This window comes from Mastigoproctus giganteus, chromosome 3, assembly GCF_048544385.1.
Source record: "Mastigoproctus giganteus isolate SK-2022 chromosome 3, ASM4854438v1, whole genome shotgun sequence".
NCBI classification, from domain to species: Eukaryota; Metazoa; Arthropoda; class Arachnida; order Uropygi; family Thelyphonidae; genus Mastigoproctus; species Mastigoproctus giganteus.
Window position 1 is genome coordinate 206,617,965 of NC_143577.1, and position 27,847 is coordinate 206,645,811.

General features: G+C 38.6%; 1 protein-coding gene across 1 annotated transcript in view; it reads left to right on the forward strand.

Annotated features, from left to right (window-relative positions):
- Nucleotides 1–27,847, forward strand: part of LOC150088630 (ral GTPase-activating protein subunit beta) — a 522,786-nt gene that overhangs the window by 32,757 nt on the left and 462,182 nt on the right. The window contains exons 5-8 of the mRNA XM_090369596.1: nt 7,609–7,842; nt 9,343–9,603; nt 20,963–21,088; nt 27,393–27,656. Coding sequence (XP_090225722.1) covers nt 7,609–7,842; nt 9,343–9,603; nt 20,963–21,088; nt 27,393–27,656 — 885 coding nt within the window. The remainder of the gene's footprint in view (nt 1–7,608; nt 7,843–9,342; nt 9,604–20,962; nt 21,089–27,392; nt 27,657–27,847) is intronic.

The following is a 27,847-nucleotide window of genomic DNA, read 5'->3' on the forward strand; positions in this document are numbered from 1 at the left end:
GAAGGTTGTTCCAGAAAACGGCAGTTGAATGAATAAATGAGGAAGATGAAAAGTTGGTTCTGTGGGTTTGAAGTTGGACAGTAAATGGATGTTGGCTGGTGGCGGCACGTGTTCGGACTGTTTTGAAAGAGAGAGCAGGAATTATAGAAGCCAATTCTGAAGAACAGTGCCCATGGAAGTATCTTTAGAAGAGGCATGCAGCAGAAACAGTGCGTCTATGAGAAAGCGAGTGGAGAGACTCTGTTAGAGATGAATCATTAATTAACCTAACTGCCCTCTTCTGAATGGAATCAAGAAGCCGGAGAGAGGTTTTGGGGGCACCACCCCAGATATGGGAACAATATTCCATGGCAGGGTGAATTTGCGATTTATACAGAGTGAGCAGCTGTTTGGAAGAAAAGTAACGCTGAGAGCCAAAGAGAAAACCAAGTTTTTTAGATGCAGAGGAAGCAATATTTGTAATGTGCTTGTGCCAAGAGAGATTAGAAGTCAGGGTAATCCCCAAAAGAGATATATCATTTTGCCTAGAAATCGGAGTGTCACTAAAGATAAGCATAGGAGTAGAAGAATCCTTTTTGCGAGATATAAGACAAGACTGAGTTTTAGAAGGATTGAAATCAACTAAGTTGTCTTTGCCCCACTGGAGAATTACCTGAAGATCGGCATTTAAGGAATTGGTAGCAGATTTTCGAGAAGTTGAAGCTGATTGAGCAGGACAAGGTTTCTCAAAATGGAAAGTTGAATGCAATGTGCTATCATCGGCAAAACTATGGATAGGATTTCCAGTCAATGGAAGAAGGTCATTGATATACAAGAGGAAAAGAGTGGGGGAAAGAACTGAACTTTGGGGGACACCAGCATTAGTGGAGAAGTTAGAAGACAGAGAGCCATTTACCATCACCCTCAGTGAGCGATCAGAGAGAAAACTGGATAACCAATTACTAAAAACAGTTGGCAAACCATAAGATGGAAGCTTGTTTAGAAGACCTTTATGCCAAACACGATCAAAAGCCTTTGAGATGTCAAGAGCAACTACTTGTGTTTCACCGAACCTTTCCATCGAATTAGTCCATAAATGGGTAACATAAGCCAGAATATCTCCAGTGGATCGACACTGACGGAATCCATACTGGTGATCATTGATCAGACGGAAGGTTTCTAGGTAGTTTAAGAGTTGGCGGTTAATTGATTTCTCCATTACTTTAGAAAGAGTAGAAGTAATTGCAATGGGACGATAATTGGATGGGAGGGATTTGTCACCCTTTTCAGGAACTGGCTGGATATGAGCAAATTTCCAAGCAGAAGGAAAAACACCTTTGGAATAAGAAAGTGAAAAAAGGCGGCAAAGAATAGGAGTAAGTTCAGGAGCACAGGTTTTGAGAACAAGTGGAGAAATACCATCAGGACCTGGAGCTTTCTTAGCATCAAGATTCATCAAAATCCTTCTGATATCCTTTTGACGGAAGACCACAGGAGGCATTGAATGGGGCGTGTTGGGAATGGTGGGAGGTGTTTTACCAAGATCATTAATACATGAGTTGGAAGAAAAATGGGATGCTAGCAGGTCAGCTTTATCCTTGGCTGAAGTGGCAACAGAACCATCTGGTTTGGACAGAGGTGGGAGCAAAGATGGGCAAAAGTTGCGGCCAATAGCTTTGGCAAGAGACCAGAATGCTCGGCTACCATTAGGGCAAGCAGCAAGTTTTCTACTCTTAGCCTGTTCAAATTCTAGTTTGGACTGGTTAATAACTGCTTTACAACTGTTGTGAGCTTTGGTGTAGGCAGAAAATGAAACTGAAGAATTAGAAACAAGCCAATTACGATATGCAACATTCTTCTCTTGGACAGCCTTAGCACATTTATTGGAAAACCAAGGTTTAGATAAAGGACAAGATTTTAAAGTGGAGTGTGGGATAAAGGATTCCATTCCTGCAAGAATAATTTCACTGACACGATCTGAGCAAACGTTGACATCAGAAGTTTTGAAACAGTAATCCGACCAAGGAAAAGAAGAAAAGAAGTCTCGCAGGTCATCCCATTTTGCATTCTTGTAATGCCAAACAACACGTGGTTGGGAATAGCCATGAGATAAAGGTTCCATTGGAGAAGAGACAATCACCAAGTTGTGATCTGAAGTGCCTAAAGGACCTCTCACTTCGACCGTGTACTTAGAAGGGTTGCTTGTGAGAAAAAAGATCAAGCGTATTGGCTGTATGATTAGGATTGTCCGGTATTCTTGTAGGTAAATGAACAATCTGTGCTAGGTCATTAGTAATTGCAAAAGCCTCAGCATCTCGACCTGCTGGGTCGGTGTGGCTAGAAAACGGAAGCCAGCTGGAGTTTTGAACATTAAAATCACCAAGGAAAATTACTTCACTGTTAGGAAAGTTTTACTGGAGAAAGTCAAGTTGCAAAGAGAGGAAGTCAAAGAGCTCCAAGTGATTAGTGGAGTTGGGAGAACGGTAGAGACAACAGATGAATTTGACACAATGAGGTAGAGAGGTTTTAAGCCAGAGAAGATCAAAGAGAGGAGATTCCAAATTGCCAAGTTCTCTGACAGGGAATATCAGAACGGACATATGCACAAGTACCACCTTTGAGGCGAAAGGAATCATACAGCGAATAATTTGGGCATCTGAGATGAGCAGTAGATGAATCAACCGATAACTTTCACTTATGACCTTAGATTATGCATAGCATCAACAGTTTGCCCAAAAATTAAAGAAAAGTAGATATGTAGTAATATTATATTACATTTATTAAAAATGTTTAATATTCTGTACGGAACAGAATGTTAATCTTTTCTACAGGTACACAAGCTGAAAAAAAAAATCAATTTCAAATTAAAAAGTAGAAACCCACCTTGGTTAATCAAAAAAAAAAAAAAAAAAAAAACACATTAAAAATGCACATTTGTACCTCTTTGTCTTTTGTGGTCAGGTTGATCAATCCAAATCAAGAAGATATAGTTCTCATCATAGCTTTATCCCAGCTGCCTTTTTACTTCTCCATTGGCTGTAATTCCTGGTAGAATCTCTACCCATTCTCTTTACTAACATTGTACAGATTTGGTCTGAAAAAATCAGTATGACTACAAGTAATGGAGATGATTGACATTCTGTATATCCCACTTTTCTTGATTTTCCACTAATCAATTTGTTAATTACTAGTTATAATTTTCACTTATATTATAAGTAAAAAACAATTCACTAGAAGGTAAAATGATTGCGAGGTGTTTCAATTAGCATCTGTCCAGTTATTTGAAACCAACATCTGCTTAATCTGTATACTAATAAATATGCCACCAATCACATTTGTATCACACAATTTTGGAAACAAGTTGTATATGTGTGAAGGTTTCACCTTGAGGATTCAGTGCTGTTTTCTTTTTCTTTTTTTTGATACTTTTTTCTTGAAAACAAGAGTTTATTTACTACATGGTATGTGTGTGTCCAGACTGCAACTCATTTCTGGCAGACTATTCTCTTCTCCTGTGTTGCTGGTACGAGAATACATGTGAACAGTTAAAGAATTTTGAGCTTTTGGGAACAGATAAGTTTTTGAAAATTTTTACTATCTTTTTGATTAATTAACACATTAAATTGTGTTTGGAAAATAGTGTAATAGTCTTAGTCACATTCCTTAGCTTATTTTTAAATTTAGCTGATGATTTTGTAAATTACAACTTATTATTCATACTATTATTGTATTAGTGTTTTTGTGTGAATATCATAACATGTAACTAGTAGTACAATGGAAAAGTAGGGTTCAATTGTGATAAATAAGTAGCTTGAAGGTTCTGATTACTTTTTAGGCATATATTTCTTTGTTTTTAGCACAGATATTTTACTTTTTAATAAGGATATAACTAATTTAAAACTGCAATCATAATGGTATAACATGATGTATATCTTGAACTATTGTCAGTTAATCAATTAAATTGATTAATTTTCATTGTTGATCAATTAAATTGTATTTAAGCGGAAATAATGATCTATGCTACAGCAGTAAAGCAATGGGCACAGAGTAGCCAGAGTGCTGAGGCTCAGTGAGGAAACGAAGGGGGTGATTCTCTTAATAATCACTCACTGCCTAACTAAATGTATGTCTATGCAATGTTTACGGACATGTCTAGAATAACATGATGCAGCCAAGGAGGATGTCTTTCTGTGCCTTCGGTATAGAAAGTGTGAAGAATTTAGGCACCAATTCAGCATTCTGATGGGTGTTTATGAGAGTTTAAAGAGTAAGTTGGATGACATCGAAGGAATTAAAATGGTGGTCCCATCAAGCTCTCAGCAGCCAAACTGAACACCAGAACTCACACTTGTGATTTAGGCAACACAGAGGCAATCCCCAAGGTAGATTGCACTGGTCCCACAGAAGGTAGTTATTTTTGGTGATTCTGTTGTCAGGGAAACGGGAAATATGTTGAGTAAGAAGGATAGGTGGCATAGGACCACGGTATGTCTTCCAGGGGCAAAAGTAGATGATGTTGTATAGCAGGTATCATAAACCTTTGAGGGCACAAAATGTGATATTTGTAAATGATGGTACTAATGATATTAAGAGTGGGAGATCTGAGGACAATATAATGTTGGAAAAAGTTGGGAGTTAGGAATAAATTTGAAAGTGCCTGCAATTCTGCCCAGACATGACAGGAGGGAGTACATGTTGAGAGCCTTAACAGTCACTTTGGCCCTGGAGAGAATGTGCAAGACTAATGAAGTAGAATTTTTCCCAGCATGGTCTGCTTGTTAACAGGCAAGACTTTTTTATAGAGATGTCATACGAAGGGGTACAAGAATACTTGCTGAAGCTATCGAGGCAGCAATAGGTGGGCGGACAACTGCTAGCTTGGGTGGCAGACTAATAGATTAAGCAGAGCCGCAGGCAGAGGCGAAGGTGATTCTTGCACTACTTTTATCGGAAAATACAGCAGACTGAAAATCAAGGTTGTAGCAATTTCAGGCCCTGCTGCATGTCATCATGGAACAAGTGAATACATGGGCTGTGTAAGGGTAACTAAGGGTACCCTTAGTTACCCTTACACAGGTGTGCAGTGGTTTCTCCAAGAAAGTGTTCAAGACTTGAATTTTCCAGCCTATGTTTTGGTCACGGATGAGGCTTATTTCACTCTGGAAGGCATTATTCAATGAGCACAATGCTCATGTGTGGGCTCACGACAACCCACATGGTGTGTGCCCCCACGCGGCACAACATCACTTCGCAATAAATGTGTGGGCAGGTATGGTCGGTGACTGCTTAGTCGGCCCATACTTGTTACCATCCCGCATGAACTCTGCTAAATATCGGATCTTTCTTGAACAAGTTCTACCATAGTTACTTGATGATGTTCCAGCAAATGTGAGATGCAACATTTGGTTTCAACATCACGGGGCACCTGCCCATTATGGAGGGTGTGTTCGTGACCATTTGAATAGGTGTTTTGGGCGTCAATGGAATGGCCATGGTGGACCCGTTGCCTGGCCCCCATGCTCACCTGATTTATCGAACCTTGATTTCTTTCTGTGGGGAGCCCTCAAATCTATCGTGTATGAATTGCATGTGGAGACAGAAATGGATCTCATGGTGAGACTTGTTTGCGCTGCTGTTACTGTCAAAGGAACTCCAGGTGTGTTCAATCGTGTCCGCCAATCCATGCTGCGTCGGTGTCACGCATGCATCACGTCTCATGGTGGAACCTTCGAGCATTTGTTGTAACATCATGAAATGCATCCATCTCATACTCTATTGTTAATATTATGTCACATCCATCTCGTACTCCATTGTTAATATTATGTCAAATGAATGTTTGCCACTAATTACTGTCTTGTGTCATTTCTTCTTCTTGTGTCTCTGCTACTACTTTCTCGTGACGTTTCCAGTTATGGGTTCCTATGCGATTCACATTCCTTTAGATGTTACCTACCTCCCCTAAACGTTTGTACCAATATTTTTGAAACACCCTGTATATCATTGACAAAACCCCATGACCTACCCTGGCAGCCTGTCTGCATTGTTCAGAAAACTTCATATCTGACTGCACAGTTACTCCCAAGTCTTTTTCATTTTCTACCACCTTAAGTGTAGTACCACACAGTTGGTACGTTTCAATTACGACTTCCCAGCCCATCTGCCTAATTTTTCTAGATATTGTTGCAATAGCATACCTTGGTTACTGTCATTAACTAACTAGTCAACCTTTGTATCATCTGCAAACTTAGGGATTGATATATCTGTTATACCTTCATCAGTATCATTAATAAAAATTTAAAACAACAATAGGCCCAGCACTGAATTCCCGGAGGACTCTGCTAATAACAACATTCCATGAAGAACACTGTCCATTGATAACCACTTTCTGTCTTCTGCAACTCAACCATCCCTTTATCCAAAGCAATAACTTACCCTTTATGCAACACTGCTTCAGTTTATACAACAGTCTTTTATGTGCAACAGTATCAAAAGCTTTTCTGAAATCCAAGTATATGATATTAAAATTATATGTATCCAATTCTTTGGTTACTGCATTGCTCAATTACGTATTATTGAATCAAATTAGTCAGACAAGATTAAATAATGCTGTGAACTGCAGTATAACTGCATTCCTGTCTAGGTGGTCCTGCATTACTTCTTTAATCAATGACTTCATTATTTTCCCTTGAACAGAAATCATGCTGACAGGTCTTAGTTATGCATGTCACCTTTTGATAGTATTCGGGATTCAGGGGAGGTCCATAGGTTCCTTCCCTGAATCCAGAGATACTCTCATAATCATGGCTAAAGGTTTGGTTACCTTTTTTGCTGCCTCCTGTAATACAACTGGAAAGATCCCATTCACCTCAGGTGCCTTTTTTACTTTTAGCTTCAGCAATTTCTTCTCCAATTTCCTCTCAATTATCACAAAATCATTTACCTCTGTTAGAATGTGATAAACTTCTGACATGCGCTTCCCTAAAGAATTCCTCATGTGTGAATGTAGTTTCAAAGTACATATTCAGTTTGTCAGAACCTGAGCAGGACCATATCAAGTGGGCTACTCTGATTCATCCCCTTCCTTCTAGTATTTACGGGCGCTTCCGTAGCCAGGTGGGAAGGAGCAGCAGTGCGTAGCACACGCTTCTCGATTAGACCGGGATTCGAGCCTGTCGCCACCAAATACGGAGGATGCGGAAAGGTCAGGGAATGACCACCGCATATTCCTGGAGCAATATGGCCTTAGTTACTAATGCTCCTAAAAAAAAACCAAATAACATTCTAGTATTTACATAAGTAAAGAGTTTTTTCACTGTATCCTTTGCCCAACTTCTTGTAATCTGCCTTAGTTTGGCTAGTCTCCTTTGTGACTTGTTAGCAGTCTAGTTTATATCTATCATAGGCTTTTGTACCCCCTATTAATTTATATGCATCTCATGATATTCACATCACTTAATTATAACAAAAATTTTATAATTATAGACTAGTGGTTAATATATACTGGTGTTCTAAAAATAATTTGTTTTGGATTTTTATCACTTCAAAAAGTTTAAGAATTTTGTATTAATAAATTTTGAGATTGTTAAATCAATCTGTGTTTAAGTCCACTAAATCTGATAAAATTTTTAGATGATATTGGAAGCCATCTTTGTGAGAGGATCCTAGGTGTGTTATTTGAAGTATGGTTACTTGCCTGTCATCGCTGTTTTCCTACACCCCCTCTCTGGAAAACGTTCAGAGAAATGTGTTGTAGTTGGCGTCATCGTGTTGCCCTTGTTGACCAGTGGAATCGAGTGAATTTGGCACTTACAGCAAGAGTTCTACAGTTTATGTATGGTCCTCAATTTCCTGATGTTAAAATATGTAAGTATCCTCTGTGTGTTGTATTTATTGTATTCAGTTTTTCATGAGAAAAATTCTGCATATTTGCATTAATTTAATTTATTGTGGAGGAGAGTTCTTTAATTTGAAAATACATTAAAAAAAAACTACAGCAGAAGTTATAAACTTCTGCTGTAGTTTTTTAGAGAGAGAGAGAGAGAGAGAGAGAGAGAGAGAGAGAGAGATGTAGAAGGAAATCACCAAGAAAGAGAAAAATGATGATATCCAGCACAGGGCCCTGGGTGTGCCAAACCCATACTCACCAGATGTGAGCCCCTGGAGTTGATCTTTACTGCCCTTGCCCTATTCCCCATGCCAGTGGTCAGTAACTAGGTTTGGTCATCCATGGGACCACTAGGCTATGCTGCACCAAGCAAAAAAAAATTCTGAATTACCCTGTGAGAGAGAGAGAGAGAGAGAGAGAGAGAGAGAGAGAGAGAGAGAGAGAGAGAGAGAGAGAGATATGTAGAAGGGAATCACCAAGAAAGAGAAAAATGATGATATCCAGCACAGGGCCCTGGGTGTGCCAAACCCATACTCACCAGATGTGAGCCCCTGGGGTTGATCTTTACTGCCCTTGCCCTATACCTCATGCCAGTGGACAGTAACAAGGTTTGGTCATCCGTGGGACCACTAGGCTACGTGGCTAGATTAACAACACATCACACATTAGTTTACATAAAACACACTAACCCATGCTATCTGGCCTTGACAGAGTTTTGTTTCCTTCACAAGAGCAACTAAAGCAGAGTTGAGGGAGATCTCAATTCTGCCACTTGACAACTTCACAGTAATAAATGTACTGTTATTTTGGTAGCTGCAATAAAATACAGTGCGATATATAATACAAAGAAGTTGTAAACTCCTCTGACTTCAGCCATATAGGCTACAAGTAATAGGAAATTTATATAACAATTTATTTACAACCATTCTTTACAGGCGCCTCCGTAGCCAGGTGGGCAGGAGCAGCAGTGTGTAGCACACGCTTCTTGATTAGACCGGGGTTCGAGCCCGTGACTACCAAATACGGAGGATGCGGAAAAGTCAGGGGATATGACCACCACATATCCCCGGAGCAATATGGCCTTAGTTGTTAATGCTCCTAAAAACCAAAACAACAACAACCATCCTTTGCAACTCCTACATTGCAATATGATTTTGTGTGTTTCATTTAGGTAATTTAGATTTATGTATTAAAGTTGCTTTTGTTCTCAATGGTTAATTTTGTCTAATGTTATGTTGATTAACTATTAGTTCTGCCTAGTGATATATTATTAACTATTACGCTTGGTGAAACATTATATATATATATATATTTATTTTTTTGGATCCATTTATTTTTTTGTATATTAATTTTCAAGTTACTGTTTATTTTCCTTAGTGCTGGGAATGCAGATATATGTCTTGTTGATTCATTTGAAAGATTAAGCACTGTTTGTTTTGAAGTCTTCTGATTTAAATATATATCTTCCTGTATTGCAGCAGAAGATGACAGTCACCTTGTTCCAGCTGATATGACTAATGAGTGTATAGCGCAGTCTTGGTTCCGCTTCTTGCACACCCTTGGCAATCCAGTAGATCTTTGCCATCCTGAAATAATAAGCCAGACTCCCAAGTTCTACCACTATGCTTTGACCAGTGAAATGGTAATTGATCCATGTCAGCATCCGTGCCTAGTGTCTCTCCCTCATATTTTTCTAAAGGCCATGAAAGGAATTGCTACATTAGTCGATGTGTTTCTTGGTAAGTATTTAAATCTATTAGATTAGTGATACATAGACTTTTTCTAGTTATGTTTCCCTATTAATTTCTTCTTTATTCAAATTAAGTAGTTGATTCATTGTGGCAGCACAGTGGCTGTTTCAAATATTACACATTTGAAAAGATTTAAATTCATTTTGCACTAATGATGTGAGAAGTAATTGAGCCACTTTTCAAGTGGAAGCTTATTGGTAGTGGTGCTTACCTTCATGATTACTCTGGGTTTCATATTCTACAAACAAACAAACTTTCTGCAAACCTTAGAACAATGCACTTTGTGGGTAGTGAACTTTATAGACGTGGAGCCCCAACAAAAAGGTCATGGTTTCAGTTGACTTTATGCTAATACAAACAACATGTCTTTATCTATCTTTGTTCTATTTCAGAAAGCTGAGTGTATATTCAAATATGTTAGGATTCAAAGTAAAACAAGATTATAATGTTTATTATATTGATTATGCTTAGAATAATTATATTATTGGTAATAGTGGCATATGATGCAAAAAAAAAAGCAAGCTTATAAAGCATCAGCCAGGGAAAAAAAATTTTTTCCACATCACCTGTGCATCCCCTTCAATAATTTGTCTTGTTTCTTCCTTGAATTTATTCAAACGTACCCACTTCCATAATAACAGCTGGAAATCTGTTGCAAAAATCAATGATTTGCTGACTGAAGACAAACCTCCCCCACATCTATCTTGCAACCATCCTTTCTCAATTTGGATTTAGGCTGCCTCAAGTGTAGTCTAAACAAGAGGAAGAATGCCATCAGCATTGACCTTGCTCAATCCGTTCAAAGCATTAGCATTAGATTACTTTAGGTTTCATATTCTACAATATATGATGCAAGAAAGCAAGCTTATACAGCATCAACCAAAAAAAAAAAAAAACACTTCCCATTTCACACTTGCTCCAAATGTTTGTCTAGTTCTGCCTTGAATTTATTTAAGCTGTCCACTTCTATAATGACAGATGGAAGTTTGTTCCAGAAATCAACCACCCACTGGCTAAAGGCAAATTTCCACACATCTATTCTACAACTGTCTTAACTCAATTTGAATTTATGTCCCCTCAGGCTATTAATCTGGGCAAGAGGAAGAATCCCATCAGCATTGAGCTTGCTCAAACCATTCAAGGCCTTATACCCCTCAATCAGATCACCTTGCATGTGCCTCGTCTCCAGACACTGTAATTTGCAAAACTTAAGCCTTTCTTCATAAGAGCAGCCCTTTGTTTCATTCAATAATCTTGCCCTTCTCTGTACTCGTTCCAGTAGCTCTACATCCTTCCTAAAATGAGGCCTCCACATATGTATACAGTACTGGTGTGGCCTGACCATTGCCTTATACAAGGGGATAATCACCTCCTTATCTCTGCTAGAACAATTCCTCTATATCATTGACACGACTCCGCGAGTTACTTTTGCAGACTGTCTGCACTGCTCAGAAAACTTCATATCTGAATGCAAAATTCCCCCCCCCCAAGACCATTTTTCATTCTCTACTACCCTGAGTGTAGTACTACACAGTTGGTACGTTTCTCTGGGAGTTACTGCAACCCATATGCAGTACTTTGCATTTGTCAATGTTAAACTTCAGTTGCCACCTCTCAGCCCATCTGCTCAACTTTTCTGTTTCAGTAGCATAGTGTCATTAACAACCCGTTAACCTTCATATCATCTGCAAACTTAGACATTAAGCATGATATATCTTCATCAATATCATTAATAAATACAGAAAACAACAATGGACCCAACGCTGAACCCCTGGGGAACTCCACTAATAACATTAGTCAATGAAGAGGAGTGTCCATTGATTACCACTCTCTGTCTTCTCCCACTCAACCATCAAAAATCCACACACGCTTCTTGATTAGACCGGGGTTCGAGCTCGTGACCACCAAAAACGGAGGAGTCGGAAAGGTCAGGGAATAACCACCGCATATCCCCAGAGCAATATGGCCATAGTTGCTAATGCTCCTAAAAAAAAAAAACCAAACCAAACCATCAAAAATCCATAACAGCAATTTGCCTCCAATGCCATATTGCTCCAATTTGTACAACAGTCTTCCATATGCAACAGTATCAAAAGCCGTCCTAAGATCCAAATATGTGATATCAAAATCATATACTTGGATCTTAGGAAGGCTTTTAATCTTAAACACTTCAATCAGATTACTTTGCAGATGTCTAGTATCCAGGTGCTGCAGTTTGCAGACGTGAAGCCTCTCTTGTAAAGCACATGCTTTATTCCTTTCACCAGTATAATTTCCCTTCCTGCACCTGTTCCTGCTGATCAACATCCTTCCTAAATTGAGGCATACAGACCTGTATGTAGTAATCAAGGTGTGGCTTAACCATTGCTTTGTACAATGGGATAATCGACTCATTATCCCTGATAGCAAAGTTCTTGTATATCATTGACAAAATCCAATGAGCTGTCCTTGCAGCTTCTCTGCATTGTTCAGAAAACTTTGAATCTGACTGCATAGTTACCTCTAGTTATTTTTCATTTCCTTCTAACCTGAGTGTAGTAGTACCACACAGTTCGTATGTGTTAATCTGAAATAACTCATCTTTTAAGGGCACAAAAGGTGATATTGTTGTACACATTGGCACTAATAACCTTAAGAGGAAGAGATCTGCAAATTTAATTAGCAAGTACAGGTCAATGTTGAAAAAAAAGTTGTGAGCCAAGGTTAAATTTGAAAGTGTCTACAATTCTGCCCAGCCACGATAGGATGGAGTATGTGATGAGAGCCTTGTCGATCAATTCGTCCCTGGAGAGATTGTGCAAGGCTCATGGGGTAGAATTTTTTTCAGTGTGACTTGTGATTGGTAACAGGAGAGACTGCTTCTACAGGGATGGAATACACTTAAATAGAAAGGGGTGCAAGAATATTTGCTAATGCTATCAAGGAAGTGTTAGGTGGATTGGAAAACTGCTAGCTTGGGGGATTCACAGACTAAAAGATTAACAGTAGCCACAGGTAGAGGTAAAAGTGATTCTTTCACTGCTTCTATTGTAATGAGCAGCAGCCTAGAGAGCAAGTTACTGGAGATTTCAAGAGCTGTAAGCAGCTCTTGAAATCCCCAGTAACTTGCTGGGAGTCATCATGGAACAAGTAAATACATGGGCTGTTTTAGGATAACTAAGAGTAAGAACAGGTGCATGTATACTTGCATGTACACCAATGCTAGAAGTATAGGAAATAAATTTCATGAATTTGAAGTGCTGATCAAGACATCAAAGGCAGATATTGTTGGGATATCAGAGACATAGTGTTGCACAGATATAAGCAGTGCAGAATTTGAATTTGGGTAGTACAGTGTGTACAGAAAGGATAGACAGACAGGAAGGGAGGAGGGGTTATGCTGTTAGTTAAGAAACACAAAATCTAAGCAAGTGCATCTAATTGATGTTGTTGGTTGGCAGGGTTGTTAATGACATAAGCACTGGGAAAGGGAAAATGAGAGTAGATGTTTGTTATAGGCCTAATGAATCTGATGAGTACAATGAGAAGTTGTGCAGAGAAATAGTAGGCTAGTAAATCAGAATGTCTTGTAATGGGGGATTTCAACTTTCCAGATATTGACTGGAACTTGTGGGTTGGTCACCTCGCACACAAGCAAGACCTTTGTGGATTTGTTGGATGACCGTTTTCTATAGTAACATGTTCAAGGGGTGACCAGAGGGAGTAATACTCTTGATCTAATTATCAGCAGTTATTATTCATTCATTAAAAATTTGCAGATAAAAGAACCACTGGGTGACAGCAATCACAGTGTACTGATGTGGGATTTAATTAAAGATGTAACTACCATCAAGGGTAAAGGGAAGGGCTTTTACTTTCATAAAGGTGACCGATGGTCTCAGACAGTTTTTAAATTCTGTACAGTGGGATCAACTGATGATGTTACCAATATTGAATTCTAAATGGAAAGCCTTCTGGGACTTAATGTTGAAGGCTACTAGGCTTTTCATACCAATTAAGAAATATTGTTCAAGGTTTAGGCCTAAATGGGTGTCAGATGAATTAATGAGACTCATGGCAGAGAAGAAAAATGCATTGAATGCATATAAATTATAAGGTGACACAGAAGCCTATAGGAGATATAAGGTAGTCTGTAATCAAGTCACAAAGGAGGATAGGCAGGTGAAGGCAGTTTATGAGAAGTCTTAGGCAAAGGATGCAAAGAAAAACAGCAAAGAGTTCTTTACTTATGTAAACTCTAGAAGGAAAGGGATAAATCAGATTGATCCACTTAACATAGATGGTTTGACTATTGATGATCATGCTCAGATAGCTGATAAACTGAATGAGTATTTTGCATTTACATTCACACATGAAGAATTATTCATGGAGGGCAATGCCAGAAGATTATCAAACTCCAACAGGGAGCTAAGTGATTTTGTAATGACTGAGAGCAAGGTGGAGGAGAAATTGTTGAAGTAAATATATGGAAGGCACCTGGAGTGGATAGGATCTCTCGGCTTTATTACAGGAGGTAGTAGAGAAACTAAGCATACCAGTAGCCATAATTATGAGAGCTTCCTTAGAATCAGGGGAGGTCCCCATGGACTGGAGGTGCAATTGTATCCCCAATTCACAAAGGTGGTTCAAAAGGTGACACAAGTAACTACAGACCTGTTAGTTTAACTTGTGTTCTTGGGTAAATAATGGAGTCACTGGTTAAAGAAGCATTGCAGGATCATCTAGACAAGACTGAAGTAGTAGTTAAGGCACAGCATGAGTTTGTTAAGGGGAGGTTTTTTCTGACCAATTTGATTGGATATAAGGTGTGGTCACAAAGGAACTGGATGCAAAAAATAACTTTAGCATTAGCATTAGTAGAGGCATTTGATGCAAGAAAGCAAGCTTATGCAGCATCAGCCAAAAAAAAAAAAAAAAAAAACCACTTCCACTTTATCCCTCTGTTCGTTCAAAATATCTGTCCAGCTGAGCCTTAAACTTATTTAGGCTATCAACTTCCACGACAAGGGATGGAAGTCTGTTCCACCAACCAACCACCCGCTGGCTAAAGGCAAATTTCCGCACGTCTATCCTACATCTGTCTTTCCTCAATTTGAATTTATGCCCTCTCAGGTGATTATTCTGAGCGAGAGGAAGAATCCCATCAGCATTGAGCATGCTCAAACCATTCAAGGCTTTATACACCTCTATCAGATCACCTCGCTGGTGCCTAGTCTCCAGACACTGTAATTTGCAAAACTTAAGCCTTTCTTCATAAGAGCACTCCTTTGTTCCATTCACTAATCTTGTTGCCCTTCTCTGTACTCATTCCAGCAGCTCTACATCCTTCTTGAAATGAGGCCTCCAGACCTGTATACAGTATTCTGGGTGTGGCCTGACCATTGCCTTATACAAGGGAATAATCACCTCCTTATCCCTGCTAGAAAAATTTCTATATATCATTGACAATACACCATGAGCTACTCTTGCAGCCCGTCTGGACTGCTCAGAGAACTTCATATTTGCCTGCACAACCACCCCCAGGTCCCTTTCATTCTCTACCACTGTCAGTGTAGTACCACAGAGTTGATACGTTGCTCTGGGGTTGCTGTTTCCCATGTGTAGTACTTTACATTTGTCAATGTTAAACTTCATTTGCCACCTTTCAGCCCATCTGCTCAACCTTTCCAGATCCTGTTGCAGCAGCATAGTGTCACTAGTGTCCTTGACAACCCTGCCTACCTTTGTATCGTCTGCAAACTTCGACATTAAGCTTGATATACCCTCATCAATATCATTTATGAATACAGAAAACAATAGTGGACCCAACACTGAGCCCTGAGGGAATCCACTAATAACATTAGTCCACGACGAGCAGTGTCCATTGATTACCACTCTCTGTCTTCTCCCCCTCAACCACCCCTTTATCCATAGCAGCAATTGCCCCCAATGCCACACTGCTCCAATTTGTGCAGCAGTCTTCCATGTGCAACAGTATCAAAAGCCTTTCTAAGATCCAAGTATATAATATCAAAGTTATTCCCTGCATCCAGTTCCTTTGTGACTGCTTCATAGTATCCAATCAAATTGGTCAGGCAAGACTTCCCCTTAGCAAAACCATGCTGTGTCCGAGCTTTTGATATCATATACCTGTGGCCTCCGCAGCCGAGTGGGCAGGAGCGGGAGTGCAGTAGCACACGCTCTTTGAATAGAACGGGGTTCAAGCCCCTGACTGCTGAATACGGTTGATCTGCCAACCCGCACTGGACCAGTGCGGGTTGGCAGATTATGGTCCATTTCCCTCAGCATGAATTGTTGAGGAGGCTTCCATCCTGCAGTGGGTTGATAATGGCTGCACTTTACTTTTTTACTTTTTTTACCTGTGTTCCAGGTATATGATATCAAAATTATTTGCATCCAGTTCCTGGTTAATGCATCATAGTATTGAATCAAATTGATCAGATGAAGTCACTCCTTAATGGATCCATGTTGTTACTGCTTTACAACTGCATTCCAGTATAGATAGTCCTGTATTACTTCTTTAACCGGGGAAGTCCGAGCTGAAGTCTTGTCTAAATGATCCTGCGGTGCTTCTTTAACTAGTGCCTCCATTAATTTTCCTGGAACAGAAGTTAAACTCACAGGTCTATAATTACTTGTGTCAGCCTTTGATCCTCCTTTGTGAATTGGGGTGACACTTGCACATCTCCAGTCTCAGGGTACCTCCCCTGAGTCCAAGGAAGCTCTCATAATTATGGCTAAGGGTTTGCTTACTTCCATTGCTGCCTCCTTTAATATAACAGGTGCCTTTCTTGTGTTCTTGTGTTTATCTTCAACAATTTCTCCTCCACTTTACTCTCAGTTATTACAAGATTCTCTAGCTTACTGCCAGAGTTGAATACACCTCTGGCATTCCCCTCGCTGAATAACTCCTCATGTGTGAATGTCGATGCAAAATATTTATTTAGTTTGTTAGCTACCTGAGCAGGATCATCAACAGTTGACCCATCGATATCAAGTGGACCAATCTGATTCATCCCCTTCCTTCTAGAGTTTACACAAGTAAAGAACTATTTGCTGTTTTTCTTTGCATCCCTTGCCAAAGATTTCTCGTAATCTGCCTTCGCCTGCCTAACCTCCTTTGTAACTTGGTTACAGATCAACTTGTATCTATCATAGGCTTCTGTGTCATGTGTTAATTTGTATGTATCCGATGCATGTTTCTTCTCTGCCATATGCCTCATCAGTTCATCTGACATCCATTTAGGCCTAAATGGATGTCAGACTTTGATATTATATAATTGAATTTCAGGAAAGCTTTGATACTGTTGCACATGAAAGACTACTACTGTACAAGTTGGAGCAGTATTGCATTAAGGGCAAGTTTCTGCTATGGATAAAGGGATGGTTGAGTGTGAGAAGACAGAGAGTGGTAATCAGTGTACACTGCTCTTCATGAACTAATGTTGTTAGTGGAGTTCCCCAGAGTTCAGTGCTGAGCTCATTGTTGTTTTGTGTTTTCATCAATGATATTGATGAAGGTATATCCAGCTTAATATCCAAGTTTGCAGATGATACAAAGATTGGCAGGGTTGTTAAAGAACAGTAAAGGCAGCATGCCACTGCAACTGGATTTAAATAAGTTGGACAAATGAGCTGAGAAGTGGCAAGTGAAGTTTAACATTGACAAATGCAAAGTACTGCATATGGGTCACAATAACCCAATAGAAACATACCAACTATATGGTACTACACTCAGTGAAGTGGAGAGTGAGAAAGACTTGGGGGTAATTGTGCAGGAAGTTCTCTGAGCAGTGCAGCTGGACTGCCAGAGCTGTCATGGAGTCTTGTCTATGATATATCGGAATTTTTCTAGCAGGGACAAGGAGGTAATTATCCCGTTGTATAAGGCAATGGTCAGGTAACACCTTGAATACTGTGTAAGGTCTGAAGGCCTCATTTTAGTGTAGTGTTGCTAGAACGAGTACAAAGGTCAACAGGATTGGTTAGGGAACAAAGGGTGCTCTTATGAAGAAAAGTTTAAGTTTTGCAAATTCCAGTGTCTGGAGACTAGGCACCTGCGAGGTGACCTGATTGAGGTATATAAAGCTTTGAACGGGTTGAGCAAGCTCAGTGCTGATGGGATTCTTCCTCTTGCTCAGATTAAGAACCTTAGGGGGGTCACGGATTCAAACTGATCAAAGACTGTTGTAGAATTGAAGTGTGGAAGTTTGCCTTTAGCCAGTGGGTAGTTGATTGCTGGAACAGACTTCCATCTGTTGTTGTGGAATTTTGTAGTTTAAATAAATTTAAGGCTGAGCTGGACAATCATTTGGAGTGAATAGATGAGTGAAATGGAAGTTTTTTTTTTTTTTTTTTTGGATGGTGATGCTGCATAAGCTTGCTTTCTTGCATAACATCTCTCTCTCTCTCTCTCTGCTAATACTAATACTGCTACCCATATGCAGTATCTTGCATTTGTCAATGTTAAACTTCAGCTGCCATTTCTGAGCCTATCTGCCTAATTTTTCTAGATCTTGTTGCAGTAGCTATGCTGATTACGGTCACCCTGCCAATCTTTGTATTATCTGCAAACTTAGATACTGATATATCTGATATACCTTCATCGGTATCATTAATAAATATAGAAAACAACGATGGGCCCAGCACTGATCCCTGGAGGATTCTGCTAATAACATTAGTCCAAGAAGAGCAGTGTCCATTGATAACCATTCTGTCTTGTCCCACCCCAACCATCCCTTTATCCATAATAGTAATTTGCCTTTAATGCTGCACTGCTCCAATTTGTACAGCAGTGTTTTATGTTCAACAGTATCAAAAGCTTTTCCAGGTATATGATATCAAAATTATTTGCATCCAGTTCCTGGTTAATGCATCATTGTATTGAATCAAATTGATCAGATGAAGTCACTCCTTAATGGATCCATGTTGTTACTGCTTTACAACTGCATTCCGGTATAGATAGTCCTGTATTACTTCTTTAACCGGGGAATCCATTATTTTTTCCTGAAGCAGAGGTTAAGCTAATGGGTCTATAATTACCCATGTCACATTTTGATCTCCCCTTTGTGAACTTGGAGGTATATTTGCACATATCCAGTCCATGGGGACCTCCCCTGTCTCCAAATATGTTCTCATAATTATGGCTAAGGTTTGGCTACCTCCTTTGTTGCCTCCATTAATATAATTATAATTGGATAGATCCCATCCACCCCGGGCACTTTTTTAATGTTCAGATTCAATAAATTCTCTTCCACTTGCCTCTGTTATCACAAAATCATTTTGCTACCGTTTAGATTTTGATGAACTTCTGTTGTTTCCCTCCCTAAAGAACTCCTCATGCATGAATATAGATGCAAAATACTTGGCCAGCTATATGAGTGGGATCATCAACAGTTAAACCATTGACATGAATTGAACTGATGTGATTCAATCTCTTTCTTCTGCTGTTAAAAAATTAAAAAAAAATCTTTGCTGCCTTTCTTGGCATTCTTTGCCAGACATTTCTTGTTATCTGCCTTATTTTATCTAACCGCCTTTGTGACTTGATTACAGACTAGTTTATATCTACCATAGGCTTCTGTATCACCTGATAATTTATATGCATCCCATGCACTTTTCTTCTCTGCCACGTCTCTATAGTTCATCTGACATCCATTTAAGTCTAAGCCTTGAACAGTATATCTTTGTTGGTATGAAAAACCTAGTAGCTTCTATGATTACTTCCCTAAATGCTTTCCATTTAGAATTTGCTGTTAGTAACCATCAATTGGTTCCACTGCGTAGAATTTAACTGTCTGAGACTGCTGTAATCACTCTTATGAAAGAAAAAGCCTTTCCCTTCACTTGTCTCTAAGTGAATTCCATATCAGTACACTGTAATCGCTGCTAGCCAGTGAGTGGGTCTCTTACCTGCAGATCCTTAATGCATGAAGAATCACTGCTGATAATCAGATCAAGAGTATTGTTTTCTGTTGTTGCCTGTCTGCAGTGCTGCTGTAGAATCCAATCCAAACAGTCATCCAATAAATCCACAAGTCTTGCTAGTGTGTGAGTGATCAACCCACAAAATCCAGTCAATATGTGGAAAGTTAAAATCCCACATTATAAGACATTATGATTTACCTGTCAAATCTATTTCTCTGTGTAGTTGTTTGTTATACTTATCATAGCCATTTGGTACACTCCTGTCGTTTTTGCTTTCCCTGTGCTTATATCAAAGACAAACTGACTCAGCATTGCACCGGCCACCCATGTCAATTGAATGCATTACCTTATATCTTTTATGCAACTGAACTAATATCCTTAAGTGAGAGTGACACCATGTCTTAGATATCCTTACAATGACTGCATCTTATGACTTAATCAGTACTTCAAATTCATCAACTTTATTTATGTTTTCTAGCATTAGTATACATGCTGGTCTGTGTGCACCTATTCTTACTCTTAGTTACTCTAAGAACACTGCTCATATATTTACTTGCTCTTGATGTCCCATAGCAGGGCTTGAAATCCCCAATACCTTGCTTTCCCGGCTGCTGCATGTTCCGATAGAAGCAATGCAAAAATCACTTTCGCCTCACTTCGCTTTAACCTCTTCACTTCTAGTTAATTTATTATTATGTGTATCTCCCTACTATTTTCTGACCCACCTAACACTGCCTCGATAGCACCAATGAATATTCTTGTTCCCCCTTCTATTTAACTTTATTCCATATAAAAATTCCCTGTAAAAATAGTCTCTCCTGTTAACAAGCACAGACCATACTGAGAAAAATGGTACCTCTTGAGCCTTGCAGTCTCTTCAGGGCCAAATTGATTGACAAGGCTCTCAACATGTACTCTCTCAATCATGTCTGGGCAGAATTGGAGACACTCAGATTTAATCCTAACTACCAACTTTTTTTTTTTTAACATTGTCCTGTACTTGTTAACTAAGTTCTCAGATCTCCTCCTTCCTAAAATTGTAACATCATTATGTGGTGGCTGGGGTTTGATTTTAATAATATTAATAGCTCGTAGTTCTAATGCAGGTATTGTTTAGGAAACCAGAACTTCTGTTTTTGCTTATATTTTCCTTTAACTAACAGATTTAGTTTTGAAATTTGATTTTTTCGTGAAAATTTACTTACAACAGGCAGTAATTGTGCAGTTCTTTCTTCCCACCAAAACTTGAGTTTGGCTTGAAAGAACACAAAATCTTGGCTAAAGAACAGGATGCAGAAGTAGTGTACTGTAAACTAAATAGTTTAATAGTTGAGTAATTTAAAGTTAACCATAATTTAAATTTGATTGTAATATTATTAATATAAAGTTAATCTTTGTTACATTGTATTTTTATTTTTAGGAGTTGCACAGTTTGATTCTGAAGATGCAATTCAATCACAAAAAATGCAGCAAAATACACAGCCCTCTTCTGTTACTCCACCTCATAATAGGCGAGGAATTTCTAAAGGTGTGACTGCAACTAAGGGTATGCAAGGTTCTGTTAATAGTTTAATTTATGTACCATTATCCAGGTATGCTTTTCAAGTGTTCAAGGCCAGCTGTTGAAGGAAAGATTTCCAAGTATGGAAGCATTTGCAAGAATCTTGGATTAAAACAGGTCTGAGAATATTCCTCCCCCCCCCAAGTCTCGGTAGTAAAAACCTTGTGAGCCATTGAGGTTCAGGTTGGTAACCATGTTAAATCCCTGAGGAAAGCAGCAGATGTCAGAGTATTCAAAAGAAATCAGTAGTAAAGCCTCTACCATCCTCTGTAGGTCGAGCATATTATGTGACAGCTGGCTTATAGTATAAACTGCATAGCATTACAATCTTATCTCTCTCTTAAAAATTAGCATGATTCAACAGTTGGTTTTGTGATTATGAAGCTGATTATCATCTTTGAAAATATATCAGAAGATATCAAGCCACTTGTTCTAAAAAAAAAAAAACGTTAAGAGTGACTGTTTTTGATTTAGGCCCCTTTTGCAAAATGGATTACATTTAAACTAATATGTGAGGATCTCTCCAAAACTAATGCCTCCATTTTTTTTTTTTTTTTTTTTTTTTTTTGGATACTGCTTTAAATTGACGTAAACTTGGATACTAGTTTATATTGTCATACCACTGCAGATATGTCAGTTTAAACTATATATTAAATATTGTTAAGTATTTCAAGTCTTTTAAGTACTTGCATTTATTTTCTCATAAATTCACAACCACATTTGTGTACATTTCTTCACTGCTTAAATAGAGCCGGTGTTCCCCTCTTATAAAAGTTGCTGTCGCCTCCAAGAGCTACTTCTTAATGGCTGCTGTAGCAGCATCATTATTGGTAAAGTGTTCTCTATCATAAAGTCAAACAGGTTAAAGTTTGGTGCAAGGTCAAGACTGGCTGTGGGATGTAGCATGACAGTCCACCTGAAATTTGCAACGATATCCCTTGTGAGGATACTGGTATGCGATCTGGCACTGTCTTTGTTGATGGAGAAATTTTCCTTCCCTTTCTTCTCTGACCTCATTCTTGCTGTTTGGGCCTTCAGCTTTTTGAGTGTCTCCCCAGAATAAGAACTGATTGTGTGTTAGCATGGTAGTACATGCATTTGAGTCATTTGTGGTTCTAGTCATGTAACTACTAAATACAATAATATTCTTGTATTCTCTATCTAAACGCTTCTGACTCAATGTGACCATCCTAAAGTACACTGGTATGCAAAACTTAAGGACCAACACTATTTCTAAATGTTACAACTACAAAATCAAATGAAACAGACTGTGGCGATTTGCATAACTGTGGCCGTTCAGTAGAAAGCTGGTGCACATACAAAAATTTGAATCGTGATGAGAGGGCTCACATAAACAGATAAAAGTGCAATTCAGCAGTTATGTGCAACTTACCGAATGGTGAGCACGATTGTTACAGACGTTCGATTGGTTTCACACAGTGCTACAAACAATGAAATGGCCAGTAGACAACATCTGGATGACTTTACCCTGGGGTCGAATAATTGGGAAGGTCGAAGAGCGAGGAGTGTGGCTGAGAGTTCAGTATCGCCCATAGCATCGTCTCACATGCGTGGTCAGCCTTCAGAATGACAGGTAGAGCTGTTCGAAGGACCAGTGGTGGTCGTCCATGAAAAACAATGTCCAATGATGACCACTATATACTCCTACAGGCCAAGAGGGACTGACACCAGACAGTGGGATCCATTGCAAACCAGCTGCACAGGATGCAGGATATCGCGGTTTACTGTGGCCAGGCAATTCCACAAAGGCGGACTGTTTGCACGAAAGCCAGTATGCTGTGTCCCTTTAATACCTGCCCATCGGAGACACCATTTACAGTGGTGCATTGAACATAAGGACTGGTCAGCAGCACAGTGGGATAAGGTACTCTTTACTGATGAGAGTAGATTCAGTCTCAGCAGCGATTCTGGATGTCAGCTAATCTGGCAAGAGATTGGCACACGGTATCACCCCACAAACATCACTGAAAGGGATCGATATGGCAGTCGAGGTGTTCTCATCTGGGGAGGCATTATCTTGGATGAACTCCAGATACTTTAAGGCGGTACTGTAACTGGTGCACACTACTGTACTGAGGTAATCCTTCCCCATGTGTGTCTGTTCCGAGATGCCATTGGTCCTGAGTTCGTGTTTATGGATGATAACGCCACATCCCATCACACTGCAGCTGTGAAAGTGTGGACATTGTTCATATGGATTGGCCTGCCTGTTCCTCTGATCTAAATCCAATCGAACACATATGGGACACTCTGGGGAGATGCCTAGTGGCACGTCCACACCCACCAGAAAATGTTCACCAGCTGAAGATGGCACTGACAGAGGAATGGACGACGTTATCGCAAGAACTTATCAACAACATTGTTCTAAGTATGGAGAGGTGGTGAAAAGCCTGCATCGACATTAGGGATAGCCATATCTCCTACTGAGGATTACCTCTTCTCTTTGTTCCATCTTTGGCAGCGATGCAGCTGTATCATGGCGACCAGTGCTATGTTGCCATTTTTGAATAAAGTCCCTCTGTACCGTTTTATTTCCGTTGTGTCGGTGTTGTTTCCTTCATCATTTCTGTACCTCATGAGGTTCCTTTGGTATGCTTTTCCCATATCCAGGCCACTCCTATAAGAAGCTGCAGGTGAAAACTTAAGGACCTGACTGGTCCTTAAGTTTTGCACACCAGTGTATAAACAGAAACATATGAATTTTCCAATGGATGGCTTGTGATGGTATTGGAAACCATCCATCTCTTAGCCTTGAATTTCTTCATTATTGACAAATCCTTGTGCGACCACTCCGCAGACTGCCACTTCAAGTCCAGTTCATGGCAATGTACCTAGATCTTGTTTTTGGTGATATTATGAATAAAATTGTCACTCATGTTCTCATGCTACTCTGGATGATCAGCACTGTCTGCTTCTTATGATCTGGTGTTATCATTTGTGGAACCCACCTGGCATACAGTTTCTCATGTACCTGATTGCCAGAGTTGTCCTTGATGCACTTTAGTGTCTATTCAGTGCCTGTTTCTACTCTTGCACATTTCCTGGGTCTTAATGCATCAATCTTCACAAATCAGTTTATCCACTCCTCGTTTTTTGTCATTGTTTCAGTTCACAGGCAGCCTGATTGTGGTATTTCCTTCAAACTCATTACTGACATGCATAACCCACTATCTATTTTCATTTCTACTATAGCCCTGCCACCTGGTGTGTAGTTTTGAAACTTGCAAAATATTGACATTTATGTTTAGATTTTAACCCAACACTATTAATTTTTGTAAGTCATACTGCACGTGAGAAAAAAAATTTGGAGGAATTAGTTTTGGATTAGTTCTTGTAATTAATATCTCTGTAAATATGCACACACACACACACACACACACACACACACACACACACACACACACACACACACACACACACACACACACACACACACACACACACACAGGAAGTGTAAGCATCTGAAAATGTCATTGAAAATCAAACTATTTTTTTTCATTACCATATTAGCATCTCAGATATTAATATGTATATATTGTAATGGTGTTAAGCAATGTTATGTGCCATTACATGCTACAGTGTGTTTTAATTGGCATTGTTCTGTTAAGTTTGTTCTTTAGCAACTTTTTTTTTTTTTTTTTTTTTTTAATTTAATAATAATATCTTATTCATGGTCTTCTAGTAGGTTGGGGAATTTGTGACCCTGTAGCTGAGTTTTTTTCTCACACATTGATTATCCTCCTCCCCAACATGATATATATATGAGTGTATGTGTTTTTTTTTCCCCTTTTTAATGGCACTTTGACATATAAGTATTATTGTGCTTCCGAATCTGGTAAACATGTTAGCCCAACTAGGTTAACTTAATCCAGTATGGCCTATACATATTAATTTTATGAAGTATATTAGTATGTGATAATGTATTTTCATTACCTTCAGCTAATATATTGTTTATTTCAATACTAAGTATTCATTAAACTATAAGCTAATATCTAACCTATTAAGCATACTAATAATAATAATATATATATATATATTTTTTTTTTATTTTATTATTTTTTTATTATTATTTATAATTTTTTTTTTTTTTGTGATAAAACAACCATCATAATCAGAATTAATGGCTTGCTTAGAATGTAAGATGATATCAAGGTTCTTGATTGCTTAGAAGATATATGTAACCAAAATATGTATTCTCTTGGTTATCTATATGCACAAAAGATAACAAAGAGAATGTCTCTTATCTTTTGTATTTTATAATTGAGATAGTATAGTGTAGCTGTATTATTTTCTGTATGTGCTGAAGAAATTGCAGAGCTGTATAATTATCATGATTCTCTGCTATGAGATTACTTTTCTGTTCAAAATTCTTTTTTGCTTCAACTTAAATGTTTCATTTAGTTTATCTGAGCTAACACTGACATGCAGAGGTGCTTTGAAAACTTTTGATGACCATTTTCAGCAATAGATTTGAGTCACCAGTGGACCTCCATGGGAGGAGGAAACATTAAATTTAAGGTGCAGATTAAAGATCAAGAAATTTGTTAGTGATTAATTTATTCAGTGTTGAGCTGAAGCAGAAGTTGGTGAAGGGAGTTGGGGAAAACAATCTCTTTGACCACATTGTTATCTAATATGAATTTGCCATCATTAGAGATGCACTGACCGGGCTAGCCAGGTGGGTAAAGTGCCTGCCTGGCAACCCAAAGGTTGTGGGTTCGAATCCCGCCTCGGGCTTGGATCAAAGTACTGCAAAAAAAAACCTTGGGAGGTGCATTATGGCTACAGAAGCCGATGCGCCAACAACTACCAAAAAAAAATAAAAATTAGATATGCCGCAAGGCAGTTGTATTGGTTGAATTGACAAACAACCTTGTAAGTCCAGTGGAATTTGTATTTTATGCTAATTTGAAGGATCTTGGTTGCACAGACTTAGATTTATTAAACTGGAATGGGAATATTGAAATCCCCAATGATGATTATATAAGTGATATCATCAGGTTGAATAACCTGACGTGTGAATTCATTAATCACATCTGGGATGGGTTCTGTGGGAAGTTAATAGCAGTAACACGATAATTTATTTTTAAGTTTAATTAGTATAGATAATGCTTCAGAATTTTGGAATTGTGGACAGACAAGTTTTAATGATTTTGTTACACCACCATCACTTTTCCTTTCTCCAAGGAGATTTAGAGAGTATGCCACAGTTCACTATCATGGGAATAATTAGTCTTCATTCTATCTATGCCATTAATCTTCATCACCAGACCAAGCCATGGAGAGGTAAAGTGATTTTCAAGATAAGAATATCATAATAGAAATTTTTTGCATAAACTGTGTACATTTTGGACAGAAAGGGTAATGAATCATTCTCTGAATTTATGTGTCTATGAGAGTAAAGACCATTCCGTTGTTACAGCCACTAATTTACCAGAGGAGCATTTCTTAATTTTACTCATAACTGCTTCTTGTGGCAGCTGCTATACCAGCACTATAGTTGACAACAGACCATGCATTTTTGTATGGTTATATGGGAGTTGGTCCCCACAACTGCATACAAATGATCATGTATTCTACCCTAGGACTATCAAGTTTGAACTTTCATGTTTATAATTTAAATTTAATTTTACAATTTTACTTTGTTTTTAAATTTTAAAAACAATGTAAAATTGTATGCTTAAATTCAGAAAAAGTTTCTGAATTTAAGCATACTAATAAATAATCGATTATTATTGACAACGGTATTATTCTTCCTCTTCCACTATACAAAAATGATGTGTTTGATGCTAGTTCATATTCATTAGCCAGACCTCTATGTCATTATAATGGCTTAATTACTTGGTATCTATTTGGCAAGGTTTTGTGTGAATCCTACCTTAGGCTGGAAGAATTTCACTTGGGTTTGAATTAGTCTGAAACAGATTTAGGGGGAGGGGGGGGAGATATTCCTCATGTTTTATTCTGGGGTTTTTTCTTACCCACAAACTGACCTGTAGATGCTGGTGTGGAAGGAAATAGGAAGCAATTGTGTGCAGTTTGTATAAATCCAGAGACATTTTCAGACATGATTTTTTCTCTCCAACATCCTTCCAAAAGGAATGTTCTTAAGAATTGGGGATATTGTGGTGATGATAGTTCCTTATAGAAAAGTCCTAAGTTTTATTCATTTTTAAAATTAAATATTTATATAAGGGACTAAAGTTATATGATTTACTTTAACTTTAGGATTTTTAGAAATGACTAAAATTATATATTGTTTCCTTAGTTGGTCAACGTACTAGCCTTATAGCTGGTTTTACTACTTCAAAATCAAGTACCACAGGTCCTCATCATCAACAGCAGCAGATGCTCCAGTCACCTATTACCACGCCAACAGCTCCTTCAGCTCCTCCTCTTCGACCTGTACTGTCCCCGTCTCGACCTAAGTGCAATTCTATAATACACCTTTTTGGAGCTTGGTTGTTTGAAGCTTCTCTAGTAGGCTCTGAGCTGGCAGCTTACAGTTCTTCAGAACATAAATCCTATATTGGTAATGTATAAAATGATATTGGTATATATTTCTAAAAAAATTCTGCTTTTTTTAAATGCAACTCGAAGAACTTGTAACAACTGATAATGTACACAGGGATTTGGTCATCCTTTTTTTTTTTTTTTTTGCATGCAAGTGAATTTGGGTTTTTTTTTTTTTTTTTGAAACCCTGTTGTGCTCATGGCATGATT